At 41.5% G+C, this 27402-nt stretch overlaps 1 protein-coding gene across 8 annotated transcripts; it reads right to left on the reverse strand.

Moving 5' to 3' along the window:
• Positions 1-881: 881 nt before the first annotated feature.
• Positions 882-27380, reverse strand: S100PBP (S100P binding protein). 8 transcript variants are annotated; one of them, XM_027864752.1, is made up of 8 exons: positions 27292-27380; positions 23106-23200; positions 22284-22407; positions 21211-22091; positions 20833-20921; positions 19118-19221; positions 6208-6307; positions 882-1668 (listed from the first exon to the last, which is right to left on the reverse strand). In XM_027864752.1, the coding sequence occupies exons 4-8, from the start codon at positions 22087-22089 to the stop codon at positions 1518-1520; spliced, it is 1323 nt and encodes a 440-aa protein (XP_027720553.1). In that variant the 5' UTR covers positions 22090-22091; positions 22284-22407; positions 23106-23200; positions 27292-27380; the 3' UTR covers positions 882-1517. The 8 variants fall into 8 exon arrangements, 7 of the variants coding, with proteins under 7 accessions (XP_027720553.1, XP_027720552.1, XP_027720554.1 ...); XM_027864751.1 differs by lacking the exon at positions 27292-27380 and adding an exon at positions 26973-27073; XR_003569317.1 differs by lacking the exons at positions 882-1668; positions 27292-27380 and adding exons at positions 13420-13743; positions 26973-27073 and having other exon boundaries at positions 6221-6307.
• Between the last annotated feature and the right edge of the window lie 22 nt (positions 27381-27402).

Here is a 27402-nt window from a genome sequence, read left to right on the forward strand (position 1 = left end):
AAGATATATATAAAATAATGCACTTTGGAAACTCGATGGCACCACATAAAGATAAGCCATTATTAAAAGACAATAGACTTGTTATTCATTAAGACACTTGTCCAAATCATGTCTACGTCAACTAGAACACTGAACCCTAAGATCAGATACTGCCTGAGGCTTCTGATTTGATTTTTACCATATTAACCATTTTGGAAATCTATGTGGAGTATCTGCCTCCTTTAGGGAGAAAGGAGAATCACAAGGAGAATGTTGCTATGCTATCAGATGGGGTCAGTGTGTTAGCTGGTTTGGCTGAACCTTTTTTAACCAGTTGTTTATGCTCACATCCCTTTCCCCAAATTATCATGAATACATGCTTACAGGGAAGGAACTTTTTTATTTTGTCTTTGTTATGTCTTACACAAAATAGATGCTCAATAAATGGACAGACAAGGGAAGGCTCAAACTTTTTTGTAAACACCAAAGTGATTTCTCTGTGGACAGTGAAGTGCTATCTGCTGCATGGGACCTCCAGTTCCCCCCTAGGGCAGACAGACACACCAGGCCCTGGATTAGTAACTGACACTTGATAAGGAATCAAGGTAAACACCACAACAGCTTGTATTTAAAGCTGAGAAAGGTAAAAACCTACTGACAACTTTCCTTCAATGTGCATTTCTATTCTGTTTTATACAGTCAAGGTTCCAAGGTAGTCCTTCCACAGGACAACAGGGAAGCTGTGGGAATGCTCCAGGCAGAAGCCCTAGGTGGTAGCTACTGCATAAGGCAAAAAAGGAAAAATTCCTTAAGAAAGGAGATGCAACCAGGGTCCAAAGATATTGATCAGGCATTATTCCAGAGTTAGTCACAGGATGTAGGTGCAGGAAGTCTGCAAACACTGGCAAGCAAAATGAAATTGTTTAATGAGGAATGAAAAGCCGTAAGACAATAGTACAGAAAGGGGGGAAGGGGTGTGGAGCTCATACATTCACTCTATCATGTCCTTTCCATAGAACTTCTGCCTTACTTTATTCGATTCAAATGCCCTGGGTTTACTCACATACAAAATACTGATAGGTATTTTGAGTTCAAAAATTAAAAACTGATCCAGTCTGTTAGTTGCAGAGTAACTAAAGCTAATATACCCTTCCTTGTGGGCTGGTACTGCCACCTTTAAAAGATCTAAGAAGATCTTTTCTAGACACAAGTGGCTCTCTACTCTGCAGGGTAAGAGGTCACTCTGCTTTAGGCTGAGTGTTTTGGTCAGATACAAGATCTTCAGAGACAGCTGGCTTTGATCCAAAATAAATTCTTAAAAATACACAATAACACACCACCTTACTATGGCTAAAGAAAGTAAAAAGGACCTCATATAAAATAGATGAAGTCTACGAATGGGCACTTACAAAAGGTGACAAGACCTTTAAAAAAAAAAGTCTCATTAAAATAAAATTATTCAGATATCTCCAAAGCAAACAGAAAGGAACAAAAATTGCTCTGAGTACTGATGGGGTGGATGGTTTAGGGCAGCTCCTTCATAGGTGGGGGGATGAGACAAGTGACGTGTGCTTGTGCTGGAACTGATCAGCAAGGCCTTGGAACCGACGATGGCTTCTCAGGTTCCTGTCCACCCACTGAGTCAGGCTGTACCTCTGTAGGGGCTTCTGTCTGAATCGAGGGTAGTTTCTGCCAAGAAGAGAAAACAGAAAAGAAAAACAGTGAGAATGCTGTGTGTTGATATAGAGCTTTGTATTCAGAGAAGGCCAGCAGTCATTTCAGTGACCTCAGTAGTTCAGGAAAATTTCTGAAAACGACATTTTAATCGTTGCAATTAGACAATACTTCCCTCTCCAACACCATTTTTTGCTATTGTTTTTCGTACTTGTATAGTAAATACAATAGCTCTTTTCTCTCTCCTCAGAACCATTTAATTAGCACCTAGGCATTACGGTGATAGGTGCTACAGAAACACACAGATGCGTTTACTTTTTTACTTACTACATATAGTGGAAAACCAATACACAGACAGAGAAAGCATAAGGACATTTACAGCAATTATCTCTTTCGTTCCTCACATCAACCCTTTAACTCCAAAAGGATCTCGCTGTCTTGACACAGCTGAAGGTTGCATAGGACATAACAGTTAAAATTAGAATTTCCCAGAGAAAGTAAGTCATCATGTGAGCATTACAATGCAGGTTTAAGGATTGGCCAATTCACCGGATTGAAGCAAAGAGGCTCCATATTGTCCTTCTGTGACAAGAAAAAGAGTAGAAAGAACATTTCTGACTTAAGAGACAGAAGCCTAGATTCAAGTTCCTAATCACTAGCTATGTGACCTTAGCCAAGTCATTTAAGCTAAGCCTTACCTTAACAACCACAGCACTTGAATTAGGGATGGTACATGGAAAGAGTTTTAGAAAACCTCAAAATGTAATATAAATGTGAGCTATTATATGTAACATCAAGGAAAAAATATTGGGCTTGGAATCAAGAGACCTGGGCTCAAATTAGTGTTCTAACAAACTAAATTCTAACTTGCTAATGTATGACAACAGGCAAGTAGTTTATGTGAGTTTCTGTGTCTTCATCTGTAAATCATAGTAATAATCCATACTTACACTACTACTCCTTAGCACTGTTGTAAGCAAAGTGCTTTGTACATGATGGAGTACTAAAGGAAGGTGAACAATTATTATTTAAAAGTAAAACTCTAACCTCAGTATAATATTCTTTAAGACAAATAGCATCCAAAATCTTTACCCTGGGCTTATAGGATTTTAAAGCTGAAATAGACTTTAGAGATCCAGTGCAAACATTCTCACTTTATGTATTAGGGAGCTAAGACCTAAAGAGATGAAGCTAGCAAGCAGCACAGCTCGCATTCAAACCCAGGTCTCTCATTCCAAGTCAACAGGATTGCTACTACAGCCTCTTCCTTACTCAACTACATCCAATCGACTCTTCCTTCTTAGACTTCTCCCGTTTTTTCCTTTTTACTACCACAACAACCACCCGAATCTAAGCTCTCCTTCTCTGATCCATCTTACATACACATTAATACCAGATTCACAATGACATTCAGCTCATCAAAAAGAAACCTACCAGCTCCAGCTGAAGAAACATCTTTGGAGCATTTGTTCATATTTCTAAAAGCTCAGGGGCAGGAGGTGTTGAGCACAAATATAAATCAGGAAATGGCTTAGGTCAAATGGCTTAGTCTTTAAAATTAAGTTTCATTCAAAATAATAAAACTCAGCAAAAAAAGATATTAGGTGAGTGGCTACATTCATGCTCCAAAAGCCCAGCAATCATTATTAACACAAAGCATGATGAGGGTGTGCCTGTACAATTTAATGAGGACCAAGAAGCACCTAGAATTGGTTAGCTGAATGGATACCTCCTTCTCTAGGCACAGTGGGGAGCCCAGAGGACCTGAAAAAACAAAACAAGAAATTCAAGTCTACTCAATTAATGAATGAGGAAAAAGGAAAAGAAGAATGACCACACAGCCTAGACTAGGCCCATTCTAAGACAGGAAGCTAAATTAGGCGATTGCTGTAACTTCTCAATTCTAAATGTTTTCTATATCAAGCATACCTGAATAACTTGAAAACTTCCCAAGGTCCTTTTCTCCATCCAAATATTGCTACTTCTATATTACTCATGGGGCATCTTTTCATGTCAGACAAAGGCTGGTATCATCAAAAGAACAAGGAACAGAGATCAAGAGATCTGGGCTCCAGTCCCAGCTTTGCCATTAACTGACTGTCACCCAGTACACAGCTTCTCAGTCTGCTGGATGACATGAGCTCTAAGGTCCCTTCTGGCTTAGATCTCAACAGACTGGAGCACTAGGCCTCATCTAGCAAAATGCAATTATTACCTTTTGGGGGATGGGGTCTGTGAGCCCAGATGTGTAAGGACCTCCTGATGGAGAAGCCACCTCAACTACTACAGATTACCAAGAGCTCTTCTAGTTAATCTAAAAGAGTTCCCTGGGGTCATGAGACTGAAGGGACTTGTCCTAGGGTCACAAAGCCAGGATGTGGCAGAAGGATTTTCCTTACTCTGAGGCCAGCCTCTATGCACTATGCCACACTGCCCCTCAAGATGAAATTTAATACGGCTAAATACTAAATTGGATTTTAAAAAAAAATCAACCTGGGGTAAATATGGCCAGACAACAGCTTACATGACAAAGACTCTGGAGTTTTCATGCACCAGAAGCTCAGTCAACTTAAGTGTCCAGAGGAAGAGAAGTAAACATCCCACCTTCATTTGCCAAGGAGCACCAGATTTAAGAAGAGACATTGACAATCTAGACCCTGTCTAAAAGGGAGCAACCAGGATGGTGAGGGGACTGAGAACTATGTTAGTCTATCATCAGAATCAGACACAAGAACTGGCGACATTTAAGTTGGAAGAGATGATTTACACAGAAGAAGGGAAAGGGGAATGATAATTTTATTCAAATTTAATGAAGGGATGTCATTGGAGAAAAGAATTATACTTGTTTAGCCCTAGAAGAAAAAACTAGGATCTAAGGAATGACAGAAAAACCACTTTATAACCCTAGGAAAGTCGCTCTACAACTTTGTGACTCAGTTACCTCATCTAGAAAATGAGGTTATTAATATTTACATTGCCTATTTCATAATATTGTTGTAATACAATTGCTTTGTAAATCATAAAGTATCACAATAAATGCTATTAGTAGAATTTCCTAACAATTACAGCTAACCAAAATTAAAATAGAGTATGATAAATTTCCTATTCCTACAGATCTCCAAGAATAAGCTGGATGACTGTTGGGATGGCGCAAAAGAGAAATGAACTAGACAATCTCTGAGGTCTTTTCCAAATCCAAGGCTTGCTCTAAGATTTGACTATGATGAAATGCCAAGACAATTCTATCAACATTTTCATTATCATATTGCCCTAATTCAATGAGAAAAGAGAGAATCTTAAAGAATGCAGCTGAGTACGAGAGGCAAAAACTGGGGTAGGCATTCAAGAGACACAGACAAGACTGGGCTACATGAGGACAGGAACCCCACTTTATTTAGCCTTAATCTTTCTGCCCATGGTAAGCACACAGTAGGCACCTAAGAAAATAAAGTAAACATGAGTCTCCTTATCTTGCTGGATCATTGTTACCTCTCTTAGAATCACAGAATTTTACAGCTAGCAGTAGGTCCAGTCCAAGAAATACAAGGCCAGGGATTAAGCGAGCCAGGGGTAACTAGAAGCCAGGCTCTCCTAATGCCCAGTGTAGTGTTCTATCTACCACAGAACACTGCCAACAGACACACAAGAGGGGGTTAAGTGACTAGCTACAATGTTACCCAGGAACCAGACCACCCACATCTCCTGACTTGTGGTGCTGTTTTTTTAAAAAAAAATTTCTGATGGATGTGAGATGGCATCTCAGAGTTATTTAAATTGGCATTTCTCTATTCAATAGTGATTTAGAGCCTATGACTATCGAGAGCTCTGATTTCTTCTGAAAAATGCCTGTTTCCATTCTCTGACCATTTGTCAGTTGGGGAATGATTCTTTTTCTTAGAAATTGGCTCAGTTCCCTGAGAAATTAGACCTTTATTAGAGAAATTTGCTATAAAAATTTTTTCCCCCAATTTCCTACTTTCTTTCTAATTTTGGCTGGACTGTGTAAAATCTTTTTAATTGAACCATTATCCATTTTATTTCCCATGATCCTCTGCCTTGTTTGATCTTCCCTTACCCATAAATCTGACAGGAATTTTGTCCATGCTCCCCTAATTTGTTTTTATCACCCCCTTATATCTAAATCACATATCTAATTGGAGTTTATCTTTTTTTTTTTTAAAGGCAATTGGGGTTAAGTGACTTGCCCAGGGTCACACAGCTAATAAGTGTCAAGTGTTTGGCCTGAGGCTGGATTTGAACTCAGGTCCTCCTGACTTCAGGGCCGGTGCTCTATCTACTGTGCCACTTAGCTGCCCCTGGAATTTATCCTGAAACATGGTGAGAGATGTCCCAGCCACACTATCACAGCCATAGTCAAGTACCAAAACGACAGAATCTGACAGAGACTATTCTTTGACCACCAGACTATCTATACGCCTGTCTCCTCTGTCTTTCAATACCTTGGATGAACTTAATGCGTAGGCCTGAACAGACACACTATTCTCTGCTTGCAGCGAAGTCCCACCTTTCTCTTCCTCCAAATCACTTACTTACCTCATGGTGAGGTCTGACGGGTGCTGCCACCGCTGGTTCTGCATTTGATATTCCACATTAGCAACTTGGTCCATCAAGGCATATAACTCAGCTAAGGTACCTACAATGCACAAAAGTCAATATTTGGGGGTACCTATTTGGTACATCATCTGGGCTGGTATTCAGGAGGCAGGTATGTGGGAACCAGGTATTGCATCCAAGGGCAGTCAACTCACAGGATTATCATAAGGCTTATGCAGACACAGGCAACCAAGAAAATCATAAGCCAAGAGAGGATAAAGTTTTTAGTGATAGTCTAGTAGTGACTTCCCCAAATTATGAAACTTTGATAATATACATTAGCATATCAACAATACCTTGGCATTAACGCATTAGATATTTCTTTGAGGCCTATAATAATGTCTAAGAATTCTTCCAAACACACATCACTTTCTAGTTTTCAGGGGGAAAAAAACCAACAGTTAAATGAAAGAATCAGTCAATATGTAGGCTAAATATGAGTCCACAACATGACAAGGCCATCAAGAAAGCCAATACTATCTTGGGTTTCATTAAGAGGAATAAAGAGGTAACAGCTCTGCTGTCCTCCAAGCCAGGACACAGCTGGAATTTTGTATTCAGTTCTAGGTGCTACAATTTGGGAAGGCCATTCATAGCTGCATGGCATCCAAAAGAAGATAACCAGGATGGTGAAGAGTCTCAAATGTGTTAAGGGTCAGTTGAGAAAATGGGGGATGTTCAGCCTGAAGAAAAGAAGACTCAGGGGGTACATGACAGCTACCTTCGTGGATTTAAAGGACCGTCACATGGAAGAAAGAATTGACTTGTTCTGTGTGGCCTCAGAGTGCAGAACTAGGAGCAAAGAGCAGAGGCTGAAAAGAGACAAATGTAGACCTAATGTAAGGGGAAACTTCTCAATAATTTAGAGCTATCAACAATCTGCCTTGGACATCTGTACACACCCCCTCACGGGAGCACTTTCAGAACAAGTGAAATGATTTGTTGGGTACGTTGAAGGGAGGCCCTTTATTCAGGCGCACGTCGGGCTGGATGGACTCTGAGGTCCGTTCCAACTCAGATTCTGTAATGAATCTGTTCTCAAGCATGTGGTTACAAATTGTGCCTTCCCAATTGGGCAGAAATAGCCCTTTCAGAAAAATATCAACTCTTCCAAGGTTTCACATTGCAGTGATCCTGCCAAAACTTCGCCAAGGGAGATTTGGCAAAGTATGCACATCCTGGTGTCCAGGTCTCAAAATGGAACCGTTGACAGCTCCAAGACTGTCTCTGCAGTGCATGTCCCTTAGCCCACTCATCTCTCACCACCTGGTACTTCAGCCTTATTACCCCAGCAGCAGAGACGAAGGATACACTGAAAACCTCTCATGCTGAAGTTTATTCATCTCAAAATAAAGAAGGAAGAAAGGATGGCAGACCTAACACACTGGATTCTAAGATACCCGAACCATCCGGCAGCTAGAGGTGATAATTCAGCACATTCTACCTAAATTGGGACTCCTTGAGACCTTTCCTTACCATAAAAGTGAGACAGAAGTATGGTAGCTGGAGTCTATACAACCAGATTGATGAGTTTACAGTCAAACAGGATAATGTACAAATCAAAGAATTTGTCCTCTATCTAGTATGACTATATTTGACCATTATCTAACTGACTCTATGTCAAAGTTCTACAAAGACCCAGATAACCCTCAAATAATAAGAGAAGCAGACACAATTCGTGCTGGCTTTTTTTAAATTGCTCATACAGAATCAAGTGTTGACTGTGTCAAAAATTGAACTTATTCATTCCCTACGATAATGCCTTTCTATTCTACCCATTATCATCAATAACAGAACAGGCTCACAGGACTTCTCTGACTTTTCCACCAGGCCCTAGGAAGTCCCAGGAATTATTAGGATATCTTCATCATCCTCTTAAGATCTCATCAGTCCTGACACTCTACTTCATTACTACCCTCTGCCTCTCTGATTGGAGGGTTGGGTCATTTTTCCAAATTTGGTTGAGAGAATGAGGGATGTTTAGCCTTAAGAAAAGAAGACTCAGGGGGCACACAATAGCTACTTTCATATATTTAAAGGATTGTCACATGAAAGAGAGAGTTGACTCATTTTGCATTTTCCAAACTTTCACTTAAGGAGCTTAGATATATAGGACCTTCTCCTCCCCTCCTCCTTTTCAACTTCCTTTTGTGTACTTCCCCCATTAGATTGTAATCACTGAGGGCAGAGACTGTCTTTTTTCGTATCTGTATACTCAGCACTTAGCACAGAACCTGGCATGTAGTTGGTATGCAAAAAAAAAAAAAAGTTTACTGACTGATTGATTCACAGAATCTGAGAGTCTGAGGGGCCTTGAGCAGCCATAAATGAATGGAATCCCCACTATGATATCCAGCAAGTGGTCACCTAGCATTTGTCTGAAAACTTTTAATGAGGAAGAACCCACCACCCACCTCCTGAGGCAGTCCATTCCATAGGACGTCCTACACGTAAACTCCACCCCTCCCCTCCTCTACCTTTGCTCTTCAGTATTCAGAGAACAAACCCTGGAAAATGATGCCATCCAGTATCATCACAGGACCCTGGAAGATGGCAGCCCTGATCAAGTGGTACTCTCTCAGTCCTATGGCTAACAAATTCAGATCTCCGACTCAACTAATTACAGTTACTCCTTTCTCCCTTCTGAATACTAATCCAATTCAAAAATACTTTATTAAGGTCTACTATGTCAGAGGTACAGTGCGAGGCAATGGAGATAGAGATAAAGCAAAACAAACCAAAAAACCACTCTCTCTCCTCTGGAGAGCTTACATTTTTCTAGAGAAGGGATAAAACATGTAAACAGTTAAGTGCAAGCATGATAATTTGAGGAAGAGAGCACCAACAACTAGGGGAATCAGGAAAGGTTTGGTATGTGGACTAAGGTTGGAAGGAAGTCAGAGTTTTAGAGGCAAAGGTAAAAAGGCTGTATGTATCACCCTGTATTCAGTCAGTGATCATGTTTTGAGTCTGTTTTCACTAATCTCTTTCATGCACTCTCTTCTCGTTGTTCATATGGCTGCTCCCCTAGTTCAGGCCATTATTACCTTTCACCTGGACTATTAAAATGGCCTCCTAATTGGCCTCCCCAGCTCTAGACTCTCCCCTCTCCAACCCATCTTCCACAAAGCTGCTAAAACAATCTTACAGAGGAACACAGCTAACTGTGTAACCTCACTGTGGAGAAGGCTTCAGTGGTTCACCGAATCAGAGCTCCCCACTGGCTTCAATATAAATGTCACAGACTGTCCTTTCAGGTCCTCCACAATTTAACTACCCACCACCTTCCAGCTTCTTCTCATATCATACCCATTCACAGACCTCATATCCCAGTCCAACTAGACTACTGACTCTTTATGAAATTCAACACATCATCTCCTGCCTCCAACCTTTGTACAAGATTCCATGCCCAAAGGCACACCTACTTTATCTCTGCCTTTCAGAATCCTTGTCTTCCTTTATCACTTAGCTCAGAAGTCACTACCTCCAAGAATTCAACAAAGGTCATGAAGTGCTCCTATATGACAAGCCCTGGGTGATAGAAAGGCAAAAACAAGCAAAACTAGCCCCAGCCCTAAAAATAAACAATGCCAGCTGAAATTCTCTTGGAAGGATACAGCCCATACACAAATGACACAAAGTAATTTCAGTGCTTGGTGACTGAAGCCTTAGTTAGCAGATTCTTCTCCCACTTCTCACCAAGTTGCTGGTCTTCTTTCCTTCCTCATTTTATCTTATATTATTTTGTATATCCGTCAGTTCCAGGAGAATGTAAGCACCTTGAGGGAAGAGACATTGTTGTCTGATAACCCCAGTACCTAGTACAAAGGAGGTAATTAATAAATGCTTTTTGTTGCTGTTGAATTTAGCAAGGAGAAAAGGAAGGCTCGGGGATAGCTATGACCACAATAAGGAGAGGAATTAGGTTTGTTTTGCTTGGCCCCAGGGGGTACAACTAGGACCACTGGGGGAAAGTGACAGAAGAGAAGATTCAGGCTTAATGTAAGGATATCCTTCCTAACACTTAAGAGTTCTCTGTAAGTGGAATGAGTTCCCTCAGGAGGCAGGGATGTTCTCTCTTACTTGAGGTTTGCAAGCCGGGTCTGGATAACCACTTGCCATGGATTTGTAAGGAGATCCTTATTCAGGTACAGGTAAGACTAGATGGCCTCTAAGGATTTTTTTTTTTAACCTGGAACTCTGTAATTTTACACAGGTTTGATTTATTATAATTGGAATTTTCACATTGGGCTTGAGAATGACCAAGTAACTCCTGGATACCCTATAAGCCACATCAAAAACAATTCAAATATGCACTACACAACTACATGCCAAATCTTGTGGTAGGCTACAATGATACAAAGGTAAAATTAAACATAGTCCTTGCCCTCAAAGACTTTACAATCTAATATGGAGGAGATATTCATGAAAAATTGTAATAAAAATCTGAGTACGAAAAGTGCAAAGGAAGGTCCAAAGTGCCCCAGGAGATTTGGGGGCGGGGAGTCCCCTTACAACTAGGAGTTACAGGAAGGCTTCAAGGATGAGCTCATAACCAAGTCCAACCCCGAAAATTAAAGTAGGCAGAGAATGTGAAGGGTGAAACAGTCCATGCCAAGTACAGAGGACAATGTAAGCAAAGGACAGGATGAGATCAGGAATAAGAGAAGAATTCTCTTTCTCTTAAATAACTGGAGTAATGTGAGATAAGGCTTGAAAAGTAGGTTGCGGACAGCCCCGGAGGCCAGGATACAGAGTGTCTGGTCTTCATTTGGTAGTCACTGGACAGGTACTCAGGGTTTTTAAGTAGGGGAGTGAAGTGATCAGAACTGTGCATCAGGAAAGTTACTGATTGGTGGTGTGAAGGATGAACTAGACTGGAGAGGTGAAAACTGAAAGATTAATTAGAAAGCTATCATAATAATCCAGGCAAGAGGTATAGATAGTCTGAACTGGGGTAGCGGCAGTGGAAATGGAAGCAGTAATGGATTCCAAGAGATTTTAAGGAAGAAGTATTAGAATTTGTCAACTGATGATATGGGGAAAGGATAAGAAAAAAAGGGGGAGGGAGTAAAAGATGACTCAGATTTGGAACTTGAACGACTCCATATATGATAGTAATATCCATCAACAAGTTAAGAGAAAGCTGGCTTCTTTTGTGGGGACAGGAAAAGGGATGACTTCAACATATACAGCTCGAGGTGCTGGTAGGACAAACAGGCAGCAATGTCCTGCACGTAGTTAAAGATACAGTGCTGAAGTTTAGGGTAGAGGCTAAGGCTGAGTATAGTGATCTTTAAGTCAACTAAACAGAATAGATGATTGATGGCATAAAATTAGTTAAGACTGCCAAGAGACACTATAGAAATTGAAAAAAGCCAAGAAGAGTTCTTCGGGGGAGGCTCACATTTAGGATGTGGGAAGAGCCTCCGAAAGAGACAGATGGAACTGTCAGAAGGATAGGAAAATTATGAGAGTACGGTGTCACAAAAGCAAGAGGAAGAAAAAAATAACAAGGGAGAATGGTCAACAACAAATGCTAGAGAAAGGTCAACTAGGATAAAAACTGAGAAAGGTCACCATAATATGGTCAAATTTTTTTTCAACTTTGGAGAGAACAATTCTGGTAGTGGTGGGAAGTAAAGCCACTTTGCAAGGGACTTTAGAATTAGTTGAGAGAGAGACAATTCTTCCTTTTAGATGTTATATAATGAATGATAGAAGAGCTATAACAATAGCCACTTTCAAGGGAAGGTTCTGCTTAACCATTGATCAGAACTAGAATCAGGGAGGTTAGAATTAAACAGATCATCAGGTAGGAATTTTTCTGACCCTTAGCCAAAGATGACAAAAAGAATATTAAGGTTTTGGCCCCAGAGAGACCACTGCTAGGCATATACCCCAAGACAGTCAAAGGGAGAAAGATCTTCTATGCACCAAAAATATTCTCAGTAGCACTTTTTGTGGTAGTAAAAAACTGGAAACAAAGTTGGTGCCCATTGATTGGGAAGTAGCTAAACAAATTGTAATACATGAATGTGACAGAATATTATGTACTATCCTGTGAGACACCATGAATATGAAAAATTCAGAGAAACACAGGAAAACATGTAAGCTGAAGTAAAGAGAAGTAAAACAAAACTACAATGACCACAACAAATGAAACTGAAAGCTGTATAATTTTTTCTTTTTTTTTTTTGGCTAGGCAATGGAGTTAAGTGATTTGCCCAGGGTCACACAGCTAGTAAGTGTTATGTGTTTGAGGCCGGATTTGAACTAAGGTCCTCCTGAATCCAGGGCTGGTGCTCTATCCACTGTGTCACCTAGATGCAGAATCTTAATGACCAAGCTTGACCCCAAAGAAGAGCTGAGAAGATGCACCTCCCTCCCTTCAGTACAGAGGTGGCATATTATGCATATGTAATAAATAGCCACTTGCAGTCAATATACTGGTAGGTTTTGCTGAAATGCTTCTTCCCCCTCTATCTTTTAACCTTTTATTACAAAGAAAGGCTCACTGAAGGGAAAAAGGGAGGATATATTTGGAAACAAATCGGATGTAAAAACAAAATACATTTCTAAAAAAAGCATTCATAGTACTCTGAAAACTGAAAAATAAGAATATTTTCCTATATAATAGACTAACAGCAATTAAGTATCAATCCTCTGGTTCAAAATCTCCCAGTGAGGCTCATTGGGTAGGGGGAAGCAGGAAACGAGAGATATATTCAGAAATGGAGGTGATGCAAATGATATTACTTTTAAATCTTTCACTCTCTACTGCCTACATAATCAAAGTCTAAGCTCTTTTGCCTGGCACTCAAAGTCCTCCAAAATCCATGTCCAAATGACCTCTCTATCCTTACCTCCCCACCAGCTACTTACAGAACCCTCTGCTCCAAATACACTCTCAATACACTCTCAATACACAAAACGAATTCGCATCCCTGAGTCTTTGCTTGTGTCATTTCCCTCTGCATGGAGTATAGGGATGATGGGTTCCTAGCCAGCAATGCAGTGCACCCAAAGAAAGCCGGCAAAACTCTATCTATGTGGAGTCTTATGAATGAAACTAAGCTTGACCTAAACACATCTATCACCTCACTTTGGTGGGCATTCTCCCTCACAGTACAAACCACAACCCGCTCATACCTTCTCATCCAATGCAATTCTTGTCCATGTCCTTCAGAGAAGATCAACCACACTTGAGACCTTCCCTCTGGGTCTACTGGTACTCCATGGGTATCAGTGCAACACTTGGACTGTCCATCTGTTTTTCTCTTGCTTCTGTTATACAAGGATTCAACCTCTTTACTGAATCACATCCCTCACACCAGTTAAACGAAGTCATCACTGGTAACAGGCTGCAGCCTTCTTATTCCCACCATTTATCTCTGGGTCAACCACAATTCTGATTCTTCGGAGTCTGTGATATTCCATGATTCCCAGTCACACAACAATACTGAAAGACTACGGCTATTAAAAAGGACAGATTTGTGTGTCAAAGAACATTCTGATATTGTGGAAAGTACTGCATAATTTCTCAAATGCAATCTAGCCAGTTCTTTTCATCCTATTTAATGTTAGGCCCAGTCCACTGCAATCTACAGTGCCTATCCAGGATATAGGTACTGATGGACTCTCTCAATGAGCACCCAATCCAAAGGCAGGGGATAGTCTGGCAATAAACAATCCATTTGGTTTCTCCAGTGGAGACTGTTAGCCCATCTTTTGAGTGGCTGTGGATTTCTCTGAGAAAGTCTTGTGGTTTGATGTAATCAACCAGGTCAACCTCACCATCTGAATGAATGGTCAGATCCAAAAACTAGTCATTAATAGCTCAAGGTCAAATTGGAAGTTAATGTCTCAATGGAACAGCTCAGGGATCTGTCTTTGGCCCCATGTCATTTAACATTTTAAACAATGATTTGGATGAACACAGAGATGGCAAGCTTATCAGATACGCAGATGAAACAAAGTTGGGAGGGATCACTAACATAATGGATGACAAACTAAGCATCCAAAAAGATCCTGACAGGTTAGAAGGATGCGTATAATAAGATGAAATTTCATATAAATAAATGTAAAGTCTTATACTTGGGTTAAAAAAAATCATTTTCAACTTATATGAACTGAAGCAGAGGAAAATAAGCAGAACCAGTGTAATCTAGATAATGGCCACAAAAAAAAAAATAAGGAAAATAGCTCTGTAAGAGATACCATCAGAACTACAGTCTATGCTATTGCAGGGCCTGACTTCAGGGCACTAGACAGTACAAACGCAGCATGCCTCCCTCTTCTCAGGGGAGAGGTGGTAGACTACAGCTGCAAAATGAGGGAGACACCATTGGATATGGTCCAAATGCTGGCCTGGCTTAGCTGTACTTCCTCATAACAAAAGTGGACTGAAGGAAGATCACTGGGAAGCAACACTGACATAAAAAAGAAAAAGCATTAATAAAAACACTGGTTTAAAAAAATCAACCTCACTAGTACAACATGGGAGAGACATGGCTTGACAAGTTTGTGTGGGAAAAAAATGAGGGGTTTTAGTAGAGTGCCAATCCAGGATTGTGGCAGGACCAACAAAACAGTAACTACTACAAGGAATTCCATAATGTACAGACTCTGTAATCCTATACCACCTTCCAAAACATACATGAAAGGATATGCCTATGATTAAAGAATTTTTCAAATTGCAAATGCTAACCTAGCAAGCAAACCGACATTGTTTGCTAGAAACAAATCAAGTGAGAGATAAAGCAAAGGCCCTATTATTCCTCACCAATGAATAAACTTCAAGGCCAGTCCCCTTGGCAATAGAAAAGCTTGTCAGAGAAAAACTCCTTAGGATACTCTGCTTCTTTTCTGCTTACCTAGACTATTTATTTACAATTTCATTCTTTTGCCCTATACCCTTAAACTCCTAGGAAAATAGGTTCCTAAGAGTGTAATAAAGCTAAGTTCAGCTCAAGTCAAAGATTTTTATGGAACCTTAATTTTGCATCCTAAGAGGAGATGACAAGGATGAGTCTTCTGATCCTGAGCTTACTGCCCCAAAATCTCTGAGAATTAGAGAACTAAAACATCTCTAGTATGTATCAGAAATGGGACTTTTTTTTTTTGTATAAAAAGAGAATGCTTGTGAGCCACCTTGGGGGGAGCTACCATCTTCCTTCCTTCTCACTAGTCTGGAAGTGCTAACATATGAAGATGAAGATAACATGGGTGCTGGTACCTTCTGTCTACACTCACTAGCTAATTTCAAACCGCAGGCCTTTGTACTACCCAGAAAGCTGACATCTATATGATCATAGATGACTGATGTGAGCTATAAAAGCCAATTTGTTATCTTCTCATTTTCACTCAGGATATCCTTGAAACATGTGTAGATCACTGTCATAAAAAAATTTTTTTTGGAGGCAATCAGGGTTAAGTGACTTGTCCAAGGTCACAGATAATAAGTGTCTGAGGCTGGATTTGAATTCAGGTCCTCCTGACTCCAGGGCCGGGGCTCAATCCACTGAGCCACTTAGCTGTCCCTCTCATAAAAATTTTAAAGAGATAAGCAGGCATAGGGAGTTGGCAGTTGCTGATGTCCTCTTGATCAGCTCTTTTCATAGTAAAATACCATCTGTCATTATCCCTCTCCCATCATTTAATATCTCCTTCTTCTTAGATACCTTGAAAATTTCTCCCTCAATGCTTCTACAATCACTTCACCATCTGCTAGGCTATCTTCTGCATGTATCTGGCCTGGAGTGCCACTCTTCTTGACTTTAGTACCATTTCCAATTCCTCATATCAGGTACTGAATTGTTAAAGGCGGGGAGGGGCTTCACAATCACCAATGACAAGCCATTTCAATTTTCTTCGATTTGTTGTCCTTCCATTTCATTCACAAGTGTTCTTGGGGTCATATCATTTACTTGGGTTTCATGCCAAGCCTCCCACATATTTGTCTTCTCTACTGCTCATCACCTTCCACTGTTCTCCAGAGTCAGATTTTACAAGTGAATCTGTAGTCTAAACAGGTATTATCCTGGGCTGCCATGACTCTTCATCTGGCACAAAGAGCTAGTATATGCTGGCTGGGGTACCTCCTAAACCACTTTGATCTCCTCAGTGTGACTACTGTGTTTTTACGCCTTCTGTTAAACTTCTATAAGAAATGGTGAAAATCTACATCAATGTCTTCACTTTTATTCATTTGTCATTTTTCAACATCAATAGAGACCATTAAAGAGCTCAGGTTAGCACTGCCAGGACTACGTAACATCTTTCTTATCTTCATACTTTCTTCTCATTTGGTGTTGATTCTGATCTTTGGTCCGACTAGTCAATAGTCTGAATGTATACAACTGACTCAAAAATAATTGTCATCAGGAACCAGTTATTTCCCGTTAAGATATAATGAACTTAAATTTTTATGATGGTTGGAGCAGGCCATATCCAGTGGCTTCCCAATATCTTCTTGATATTCAGACATAAGGCTTCTCAAGAATCTATAAGCTTTGGTTTATTTCTTAATCCTGGATGATATTTCCCAACATATTTTTCTACCATCGTCCCCCCTGCACTTAGTTTTACATTGCATCCATTGAATATTTAGGTCTATATTAACGATGAGGAGATTCTCGACAAGTTCTTCATGGAGTTTCTTTACTTCTTCATCATCTGCACAGACAGCACATAAGCTGCAATCGTCTTCCCCGTAGGCTTTTTGTTTATGTTCATCATAGCACTGCAAGATCTGATGATCAAGTGTCCCATGAAGCAATGTTTCTTTGGGTGAACGATGAAGCTGACTCTACTAACTCCAGGGCGTCAGAACAGTTTTTACTGTCAAAGGACCTTAAGGTTCAGCTAAGTACAAAGAATCACAAGTAGAATAACCACTAAGTGAATTATTTGGCTACAGCAATACATGGGGATCGTGATCCCTGGCCCAAAGTGATCTCTCCCTTTTCTGATATTCACAGCACTCATCTGCACTACTAACTTCGGCACTGTTTATATAACAAAGCAATCTTATATTATTTCTCTTCATACATCTAATGTACAAAGATGCCATACATCTTTATGTCCTGTCTCAACTAAACTGTAAGGGCTTTCTCTCATACCTCTTTTTATCCACAGCACCTAGCGCAAGGTCTAACACATGGTAGACTCTCAAATATTTGTTGATGTTACATAAAAGATGATCTGTTTATTATGTATTTCTTCTCTTCCCTCAGAAAGCTTGCTTTTCATCCTTCAGGCTAGTACATCAAAGGGAATTGTATGATGCATTAAACATCCAACATTTTGTATTCGTAATTTAAGAGGAAGGAAGAAAAGATCAGAGATTACTTCACAGCAAGCAGAACTCCCTAGTATTGTTTACACTACATTTATAAACTAGAAAGCAACCCATAGATATATAGTTGTTGGTATGGAATATAGCTTCTGAGTGATGGGCAGCTCAACTATCACCATCCCTCCCTAAACTCTTTCATTATAATAGCTGCAAGGCTGATGAAAAATGAATGTGGCACACACTTAGACTACTGTACATTTTCTTCTATTGGGGTTAGGAAGGAAATTCTTAGGAAGTGACAATGAGGTAAAAAAAGAGCATCAATAAAATTTAATTTAGAAAGAAAATTACAGTTTTGCCTTTATGACAATGTATCTAACCAGCAGCTTTTTGACACATGGTCCTTGAGTTTAGCCCCAAAGGCCTCATCCCCCATCACCTTTAGAAACTTCCACTGGACAATACTTAAGAATGAATAGCACTGGGAGCACTGCCTCTTTTGGCCTGGAGCCCCGTGAGCTTGCAACATCCTCTAATGAACAAGAGTGGGAAGAGCTCAGCTTAAAGGACCTGGAAAATTATTCACAGCCTAATTACAGGCTCTGAGGTAAAAAGGATCTTCAAGGGTATCTAATCCCAACTGTACACGAAAGAGGAGCTCTCCTCTACAACACCCCTGACCAACATCCCCCCAGCCTTTGCTTGACAAGCTGCGGTCATGCAGAGCCCACTTCTTCTCCAGGCAGCTCTCTCTTCAGGACATCTATGAATGTTAAGAGGTTTGTCCTTGCATCGAGCCAAAGCCTGTCCCTTCCCCACTCCTTCTGGTTCCTCCACGAGCTTTATTTAACTTTGATGACCACAAGGGAGACGGCATTTGCAATTCAGGCAAACCAGAAAAGGAAAAGAAGTTCATTAAGTACCATGAAGCCGATGGAACACTATGTTAAACAGCACCTAGTCATCTACTCCTAGCAGGAACTCTATCCACAAAACCATACAACTACATCACCGTGCTTAGAGGCTGTGGAGAGAGGACCACACGGCCTGAGCTCTAATCTTAGCTCAGACATTTACTAACCATCTGATCTTTAGTCAATCCATTTCCTTCTCTAAGCTTGTTTCCTCATCTGTAAAATATGGTTAGCATCACCTACCTTGTTTATCTCACAGAGCTGCTGTTGGGATGAAATGAGATAATATAAACAAAAGTTACTATGGAAACTGTAAAGTGTTATACAACCATTACATGATAATTTCCCTTATCACCAACTTTACTGAATGCTAAGTCTGCACTGGTTAATAACCACAAAATGGCAATCTCCATTTACTGGCACTGAAAGCACTGTTTTCACTCCAATGTCATCAACAAAGCTACTTTCAAGACAATCTTGGGGGAAGTAATTTTTTAAAGTTCTACCCTGTGGGTAAAGATACGGTTAGATGTACTGACAAGCTTCAGCAAATTAAAATTAATCAGACCCACTAGCCTGAGCTACACTGGAATGAATAAAAAGAACCCAGAACCTTCCCCACCCCATTCCTGTTTACCTTGGTTAGATTCCAGAGGGTTTTTTAAGTGAGCAATAACATTCTTAAGATAAATTTGCTTCTTCTCTTCCAGTTCAATTTTCGAAAATATCTGAATCTTACTCCTTAAAACAAAGCATACCAAGAAAAAAAAAAAAACAAACAGTTCATGAGTTTCATCTTAACATATAGAAGAAGCCAGACAAGCTAGTAACTGGTTAGTACAACTAGCACTCAAAAGCAATGTTCTCTTTAGGATCTCATGCCAGAAGACAGTATTGATTTTAGCAGCATGCTATGAATTTCTTGACACTGGAATTTAAAATAAAACAGAGGTACTTGAACAATTTGGTCTCTTTTCACCAGGACTAACAAAAGAAAGGAGGAACATTCAAGTTCTAGGAAAAAGAGTTTCACATCCACTGAATGATTCGATGATAGTTTAGAAACCTCAGGGGACTTCATCAAAATGAGATTTAAAATTGGAAAACAACCCAAGTTCCCTAAGAACATGAATGGTTGAGTTATAAGAAAAACATCTCTTCATGCATATAAAGTGATAGGTTATCAAATTACTTTTAAACTAGGTAAGGCAGAGCAACGTAATTATTGCTAACCCCTTCTTCCTGACCAAAAAACTAACCAACCCAAAAGCTTTTGACCTCTTCCCTAAAAAATGTTCAAACTCTCAAAGTGAATGCTTGGCACGTGATCTTGCTATGCTGACAGAACCAAATCACAAGCTTATACCAACACTGAAAAGGTTAACACACAAAGAAATTGCTTTGAGCCTTTATAGTTAGAAGTCAAGATGACAGTACATCCCAACACCTCTCTTGTGTCTTGAAAATAATTGTGCTAATACTGCCATCTCCTGGAAAAGGAGGATATGGACTGGAAAAGGCCCCTAAGTCTCTAAGGCTTTACAGATAAAAGGTACCTTAAAGATTTTCCAACCTAACTATTTTAAAGTAGAAGCGGCAATATGGTATGGTAGAAGGAATGCTGAATTTAGAGTCAGGAGAGACCAGGGCTCAAATTCAGCCTCTGACACTTATCAGTTGGGTGACTGGCAGAGTGACTTTCACATCTCTGAGACTCAATTTTCTCATCTATAAAATGAGAATGATAATAGTCCTTGCTTCACAGACTTGTGAGGATCAAATGAGGTAACAAAGGTAAAGTGTTTTGCAAAACTTAAAGCATTCAAATGTCAGCTACTATGATTGTGAGGAAATGGGGGTCTAGAGAAGATAAAATGACTTGCCCTGTGTCACACAAAGAGCAAGGCAAAATCTGAACCCTGGTCTTCTGACTCCCAGTCCAGTGTCTTTTCCACTCCTGGGACTTTTGCCAAAGCCTCATCCAGTTCTAATAGGGTTAGACTGGCCTCTGCACATTTCTATGTGAGGAGAGCGAATTTTTTTTTACATTCCACTCTCCCAACTAAACTAGTTATCACTTCTTTTATATTCCATATACTTTATATATATGTGTGTGTGTATGTGTAAATATATATATATATACACATACACATATGCATATATACATATACTATATGCTATATATTCTATATATATAGTTATATACTATTCAAACCACCTACTGTGACCAGATTTCCCCCCAAACTGTAAGGGGAACAAGAAATAGTAGACAGCAGGGCAGGGCAAGGTGCCAGGAATAGAAGAGGGGGCCTCTAGGCACCACAGACAATAGATTAGAGTTTGTTACATTACCTTGCTTTGGCTTGTAGACATGGCATGACTTTACCTAATCTTCTCTCACACCCTTCCCTCTTCTCAGAATTTGTGTCTAGTCTGACCGGCTTTCATTAAAATAAAAATACAGAAAGGAGGAAAATGTCAAATTAGATCTCAGTAAAAGCAAAATCAAACGACAGCAATGATAACAAAAACCTTTTGGCAATAAAATCCTAGATACTGGCAAGGGCTAAAGAATCATTGTTACTAATCTCTGTCTATGAGGATTTGTAATTCATTCCCAAATCAGGCCTAATATGGAGAACAAGGTCAAGACAAGCTAAAAGCCCAAAGAAAAGGGAAACACAGGGATCAATTTCCCCAATATGCAAAGAAATCCAAGACTGTGCTTACTTTGGTCAACTGAACAGCTGGAAACCTAGATGTGTCACCTAACCTGTGTCCTCCATTCCCTGAAGACAGTGCCACCTCTGGTCTACGAGGCTGTTCCATGGTAGGAGAAACCAGGGGTACAGACTCCTCACAACAAGGATCACCTGCTCTAGGAACCCCCTGCTGAGGGCCAGCTTTACAGGGCTGGGGTCCATTCCAGACAGAATAAGTGGAACTGATTTCTTTAGTGCAAAGTCTGCCATCGTCCTGGCCAGGGTCTTCTTTACTCACATCCTCCTCCAGGAAGGAGGGAGTTCCCAAACAGTTTGCATTAGTGGATCCATCTTTGGAAGAAAACTCAGTCTTCTTTGGACCAAGCACATCATCACAAACCGTTGTATTAAAGGGTGGGACAACAGTTATTTTCAAGAGATTTTTTTCTGATACCAAGTGTCTGCTAGGTGACTGGGTTAGAGTGGGTACGTGACTAGCTGGGGTATTTCTCTGAGGTAGTTTATAGACGCTAGCTGGCCCAGCCCTGGGTCCCAAACTGCAGAGTACATTTATATCTTGGGGACAGCCAAACGAAGCGCAACTATAGCTGCCCAACTTCTCAGTTTCACCACCTGCATTTTTTGGTAATCCTCCCAGAGGCTGTTCATTCAGTGAGTCATCATCCTTCAAGAGTTCCTCAATCTCTTCTTCTGTGTAACTGAAGTGACCATCGTCCTCTTCTCCCTCAGAGAGCTCCAGTAAGGCGTCATCTAGTCCATCTCCATCCTGTGCATACCTACCCCAGGATGAGGCTGGAGCACTGTCTTTAGGTAGGAGAGAGGTGATTTTAGTCTGCTCAGACCCTGAGCCATCAAAACCACCAGAGGACTCTAGAGAGCAGGTCATGCCTGGGGAAGCAAGAGGCAGCATTTTAGACAAATGAGGGAACACTATTAGGCCGACTCAACAGTTTATGCAGGAACAGCACCTTCTCTGACATGTCTAAAGCCCTGTCACCCTGGGGATTTTATCACTAAATGTAACTTTAAGATCATGCACTAAGTTAAGAGCAGAAGAACATAAAGGACTGTCTCCCATACTGTGTGGAACTGCTGAAGCAATCAACAATCTCTCTGCCTCTGCCACGAGACCAATTGGAAGTAGGTTTCAGCTCCTGCTGGATGTTCCTTTCAGGAGGTGTCAAAATGACTGACTCCCACCTTCCTGCAGACACAAAGAAAATTAAAGGATCTTCTCATCACTTTCACCTCAGTTAATTATAATAGGCAACAAAGCTGTACTTTATTCATTTTGATCTTGATAGGGAACATCAAAAAGTTGGATTTGGGGGTCAAGAAAACAAAAAAGGCCTCTAAGGAAAGAGTTACATAACTATGGCTCTAGACTACACAATTGCTTCATCAAAAGTGTTTTACTGATCTTTAAAAAATTCTTCTCACTGTCCTGACAAACCCTTACCCTCCCCAACAGAACCTTTTTTTAAAGTACTTAAGCAAAACAAAGTGTCCCACTGACTGCACTTCATTGCTTCTTAAGGAGTGGAACAGCAATAGTGGAAGGAACATGGGCCTAATGGTGAAGAGATCTCGGCTCAAGTCCTTTGAATATAAATGTAAATAAAACTCTGAAACAGGGGAAGGACAAGTGGAAGGAATATATTAAGATAGTCAATCTGATGTAATTACTAGAAAACATAATCACTTGCCCTTTGGCCAAAATAATTGGGGCACCAGCTTCTCTTTCTCTCTCTCTCTCTCTTCCTAGTACTCTTCCCTTGGCCCCAACGTTGAGGAGAACTGTCCCCCCTTCCCCCCCAAGCTCATAAAAACACAACTGGGAGAAATTACTTAAAATATATTGGTAGACAAATTTCATAACAGAGATATTAAAAGGAATCATACCTTCCACCACCACTGCAACTCAATTCCTGTATTTCAAGGGGATAGAATGGTACATCTACTATCTTCCTGCTTCAGCTAAAATTCCTGAGAAAATGCTGTAACAAGGAGAACAGAGGGGTTTTCCTACAGACAGCTTTCAAGAGGCCTTATACAACAACCTAAGGATTCCATTCTGAGTTCTAAAATCCCTTCTCTCCTATGGCCACTTCCAATAGCCTTAGAAAACTATAGAAAAGGAAAATGAGAATACAATACTTTTTCCTTTACCTGTTTGGGGAATGATTTAAAGCATTTATTAAGCGCTTACTGTATACTAGGCATTGGGAACCCAAGTACAAGAGTGTGAGAATTCCTGCCCTTGTATGTCACAGGGATGAGGGAAGGTCCCCAAGAGCTAAGTGACACTCGTCTTTCCAGTAGCAATGGCATTATTGATTTGATTACTGTTTCCAAAGGAAGAGGGGGTCCCAGTGGACAAGTTTTACCAATGGACAATAACCAGCTTCACAACAGTGGGACACTTGTACCCTACTTCCCCAATCTTTGAGCTGCAAATTCATTGAGACAAGAATGCATAGTAGAAGACTTAGGTCCCTGTCCTACTTCTATTATTCACTAGTAATAACTCTAAGTAACCCCAATTTCCAGCTCATTTATGAAATAGGAAAACCATCCTCCATATCTCACAGGATTATTTTTGGAAGCAACTAATATAATCAATGTTAAAAACACCTTGTAAGTTGTGATGCACTATACAAATGCAAGCTATTAAATTCAAGCAAAAGGTCTACAAATAAAAGTAAAGAGGTGAAGTATAAGCCAATTGCAGTACTTCCCTCCCTGTCTTTCTCTGCAGACTCTAGAGGCAGGGATACTACAACCATTAACTGCTTTTAACAGTAAATAAATAGCCTTCATCTGAAAATGGGGAAAGTCTCCTTTATAAATCTTTCTCATAAAGGGAAAGGAATCCTCCCATTCCCAGAATCCTGCCTTTCAGTTTACTCTGCTTCCAATCACTTCTGTGACCCTATTCTGTCCCTTCAGTTGCCACCTGTCCACCCCCATCTTAACACTTGAATATGCCACCCCCTCTCTCTGTTCCACAGCCTCCCAAATGGAACCACAGAAACAGGTTCCTTTTCTATTTTTATCCTACTTCAGAAAACCCACTGCTTTAGAGCACAAAGATGGTTTTTATCCAGGGAACCAAAACAACGTAGCACCTGACACACCAAAACCCCACACTTATTATAAGGGCTATCAGCTTGCTGGCAAAAGCTAAGCCATTGGACAGCCAGGAACGGCTAAGGGAGAAGCAGAAACACAAGAGGACATCATTCTCCCACATTGCATGACTTCCAGATTGGCCTACATAGGGTACAGCACAAATTTCTAAGCTCTTCAACTTGATAACGCATTCATCATGTTTGATTTCTGACAAACATCCCATTTTTATCAAAAACAAACAAACCAAAACATTGTCCCACAGCATGTACTTGAAATGGAATGCTTTAAAACATGATCATTTTGTCAGTTCTGCTTAACTTTTTTGTTGTTACAAAGGATGGCTCAGTGAGGGGAAAGGCACCATAGAGTTAAAGCTGGAAGGGACCTTTGGGGCTATTTATCTAATCTTATTTTACAGATGAAATTTATATGATGAAATGACAGCTGTAAAAGAGCAAAAGGAATTACTAAAACTTTTAAAAGATATTAATGCTTTCAAGAGCCAATTAAGAAAACACACAATGACTACAGCAATGTAAGATCATTGCTAAAAAGCAACAAAATTCAGGCTAAATTCAATAGATAATATTGGCACCAAATTATTAAGGTTAAAGAACACACCTTTCCTTCTGTTATCAACAATAAACTACAAAAGTGAAAAGTGATCTATATACCATCAATCACAATCACTATCAGAGTTTTGCTTAATTGTTGGGGCAACAGGGAGGTAAAGAGGCTATCTGTTGTGTCAAAACAAAATCAAGCAATAAAAATATTTTTTAAAGAAATGAATGCTTTATGCTGTAAAGCACTTTACAAATACCAACTCATCGAATTCTTACAATTCTTTTGGGGTAGGTTATACAGTTATCACCTTCATGATGTTGGGCAATTCATTTAACATAGTTGGGCCTCATTTTCCTCACCTGTAAAATGAAATAGTTGGACTAAGGTCCCTTCTGGCACTGAAATCCCACATTCCTAAGCATCATTACCCTATTTTATAGAAAAGAAATCTGAGAAATGCCTTAACCAAGGGCACACAACTAGTCTTAATTTCAGATTATACACTTAAGAGGTGGAAAGAGATCCACTTAAAGGCAGCCCTAAGACAAGTCACTGGCCCAGGGCACCAGGACTAATAAATTGTAGACCAGGAGATCAAGTTCAGTGCTTCTTCCACTACCTGAGGTCAAGGGAAAGTATCCTCCTGTTCAAAATTCCCAATGTGAACTACATCAGAGGCCATTATTACTCTTCTAGGTACCGAAGGGCAGACTAACCTATCCAAGGATAGACAAAGAGGGCAAGAACCACTTCCCTCAAAGCAGCCACGGCCCAAAGAAGGGCCCCAGCCCACCTTTCTAGGTGGCTTAATCAGGAAGTTAGAGCCAGAAAGGCCCTTAGAGACTATTCCAGGGGTGGGGAGCCCACGGCCCCGAGGCCACATGTGGCCCTCTAGGTCCTCAAATTTGGCCTTTTGACTGGCTCCAAACTTCACAGAACAAATACCTTTAATAAAATGATTTGTTCTGTAAAACTTAGACTCAGTCAAAAGGCTGAACCCAAGGCCCTAGAAGGCCACATATGGCCTTGAGACCGAAGATGCCCACCCGGATTCCAATCCATCCCATCATTTTACAAATGAGGAAACTAATACCCAAAACCCCAAGTTAAGTGACTTGTCCAAGATCACACAGGAACTAAACGTCAGAGGCAGGATTTGAATTCAAGCCACCCAGACTCCAGAGCCAGTGATCTTTCCACAGTACCCTAATAATGCATACACTCCATATGGTTGGAAGGATCCACACACACACCCCATCTTGAGAGGTATGCTAGGGCCAACAGAATCAGTCGCTCCTTTCTGGGGGTGGAATGGGGCTTCTTGGCATCAACCTCTCACTCAATTCTGGGAGCAGAAGGGACAAGAGCCTTTCCTACCCTAGGGGCACACAGAGGCAGGAGACATCAGGCAGGGGCCTAGGACACTGGCCTGCAGCTCTAGGGGTGGAGGCAGGTATGGGCATTAGGCCCCCACCTCTGGGAAGCTGGAGGCACCTGACACATCAGCCCCCTATCTCTAGAAGGGAAAGCAGGTTGGGGCATCAGCCTCCCACCGCTGAGAGGAGCCTAGGACATCAGTTCCCCCCAGCTCTGGGGAGAGGCAGGGGCATCAGCCCCCCCCAGCTTTGGAGGGCAGAAGTAGACAGGGGCATCAGCCCCCCACCTCTAGGAGGCAGGAAGGAGCCTGAGACATCAGCCACCTATCTCTGAGGGGTAAAGAGGGCAGGGGCACCAGTCCCCCCAGCTTTGGAGGGAGAAGGCGGCCAGGGGCATCAGCCCCCTCATCTATGGGGGCTGGGGTGGGCAGGGGCAACAGCCCCCCAGCTCTAGGAGACAGGAAGGAGCCCGGGACCTCAGCCGCCTGTCTCTGGGGGGTAAAGAGCGCAGGGTGACATCAGCGCCCTCTCCCCGAGGGGCTCAAGCTGGCCACCGGTTGCTCTCTATCCCCCGCCTCCCGGGGTCTGGGCCTCCCGCTCCCGCCCCCGCCAAACTCCACTGAGGCCCCCGGACGGCCGGGCGCTGCCTCCTCCCCCCGACCCCGGGGGTCAGCACCCCCTCGCCGCTCTTCACCTCACGAAGCCGGGGCGGGCAAGCTCGGTTCACATAGGCCGCAGCGCCATCTTACCGCTCGCCCGAACCCCGGCCTCGCCCACCCGCGAGGTAGCCCCAGGGCCAACGCCAGCGAGGGGGTGGGGATGTAGGGGCCAAGGGCAGGGAAGGCGAGCTGCGACTAGGGGAAGGGGCGGGCCCCAGGTGATTGGCAGGAAGCCGCCCCGCCTCCCAGGGAGACCGCCCGGGCCGTGCGCAGACTCAGAGGCTGCTTCCTTCCCCACCTTCCCCCAGCGCCGCCAGCCTCCGCCTCCTCAATCCCTCTCTTCCCCAGCCCTACCTCCTCTCTAGGCAGGCGACGAAGGACGAGAAAAGGATTATCGACGTGCTCCGTTTCGGCTGCTCCGGCCTGCCTCGGGCCAAAGCCGGAAGAATGGTCCCAAGCAACGCG

This window comes from Vombatus ursinus, unplaced genomic scaffold (assembly GCF_900497805.2).
Source record: "Vombatus ursinus unplaced genomic scaffold, bare-nosed wombat genome assembly UNPS02014775.1, whole genome shotgun sequence".
Classification (NCBI taxonomy): Eukaryota; Metazoa; Chordata; class Mammalia; order Diprotodontia; family Vombatidae; genus Vombatus; species Vombatus ursinus.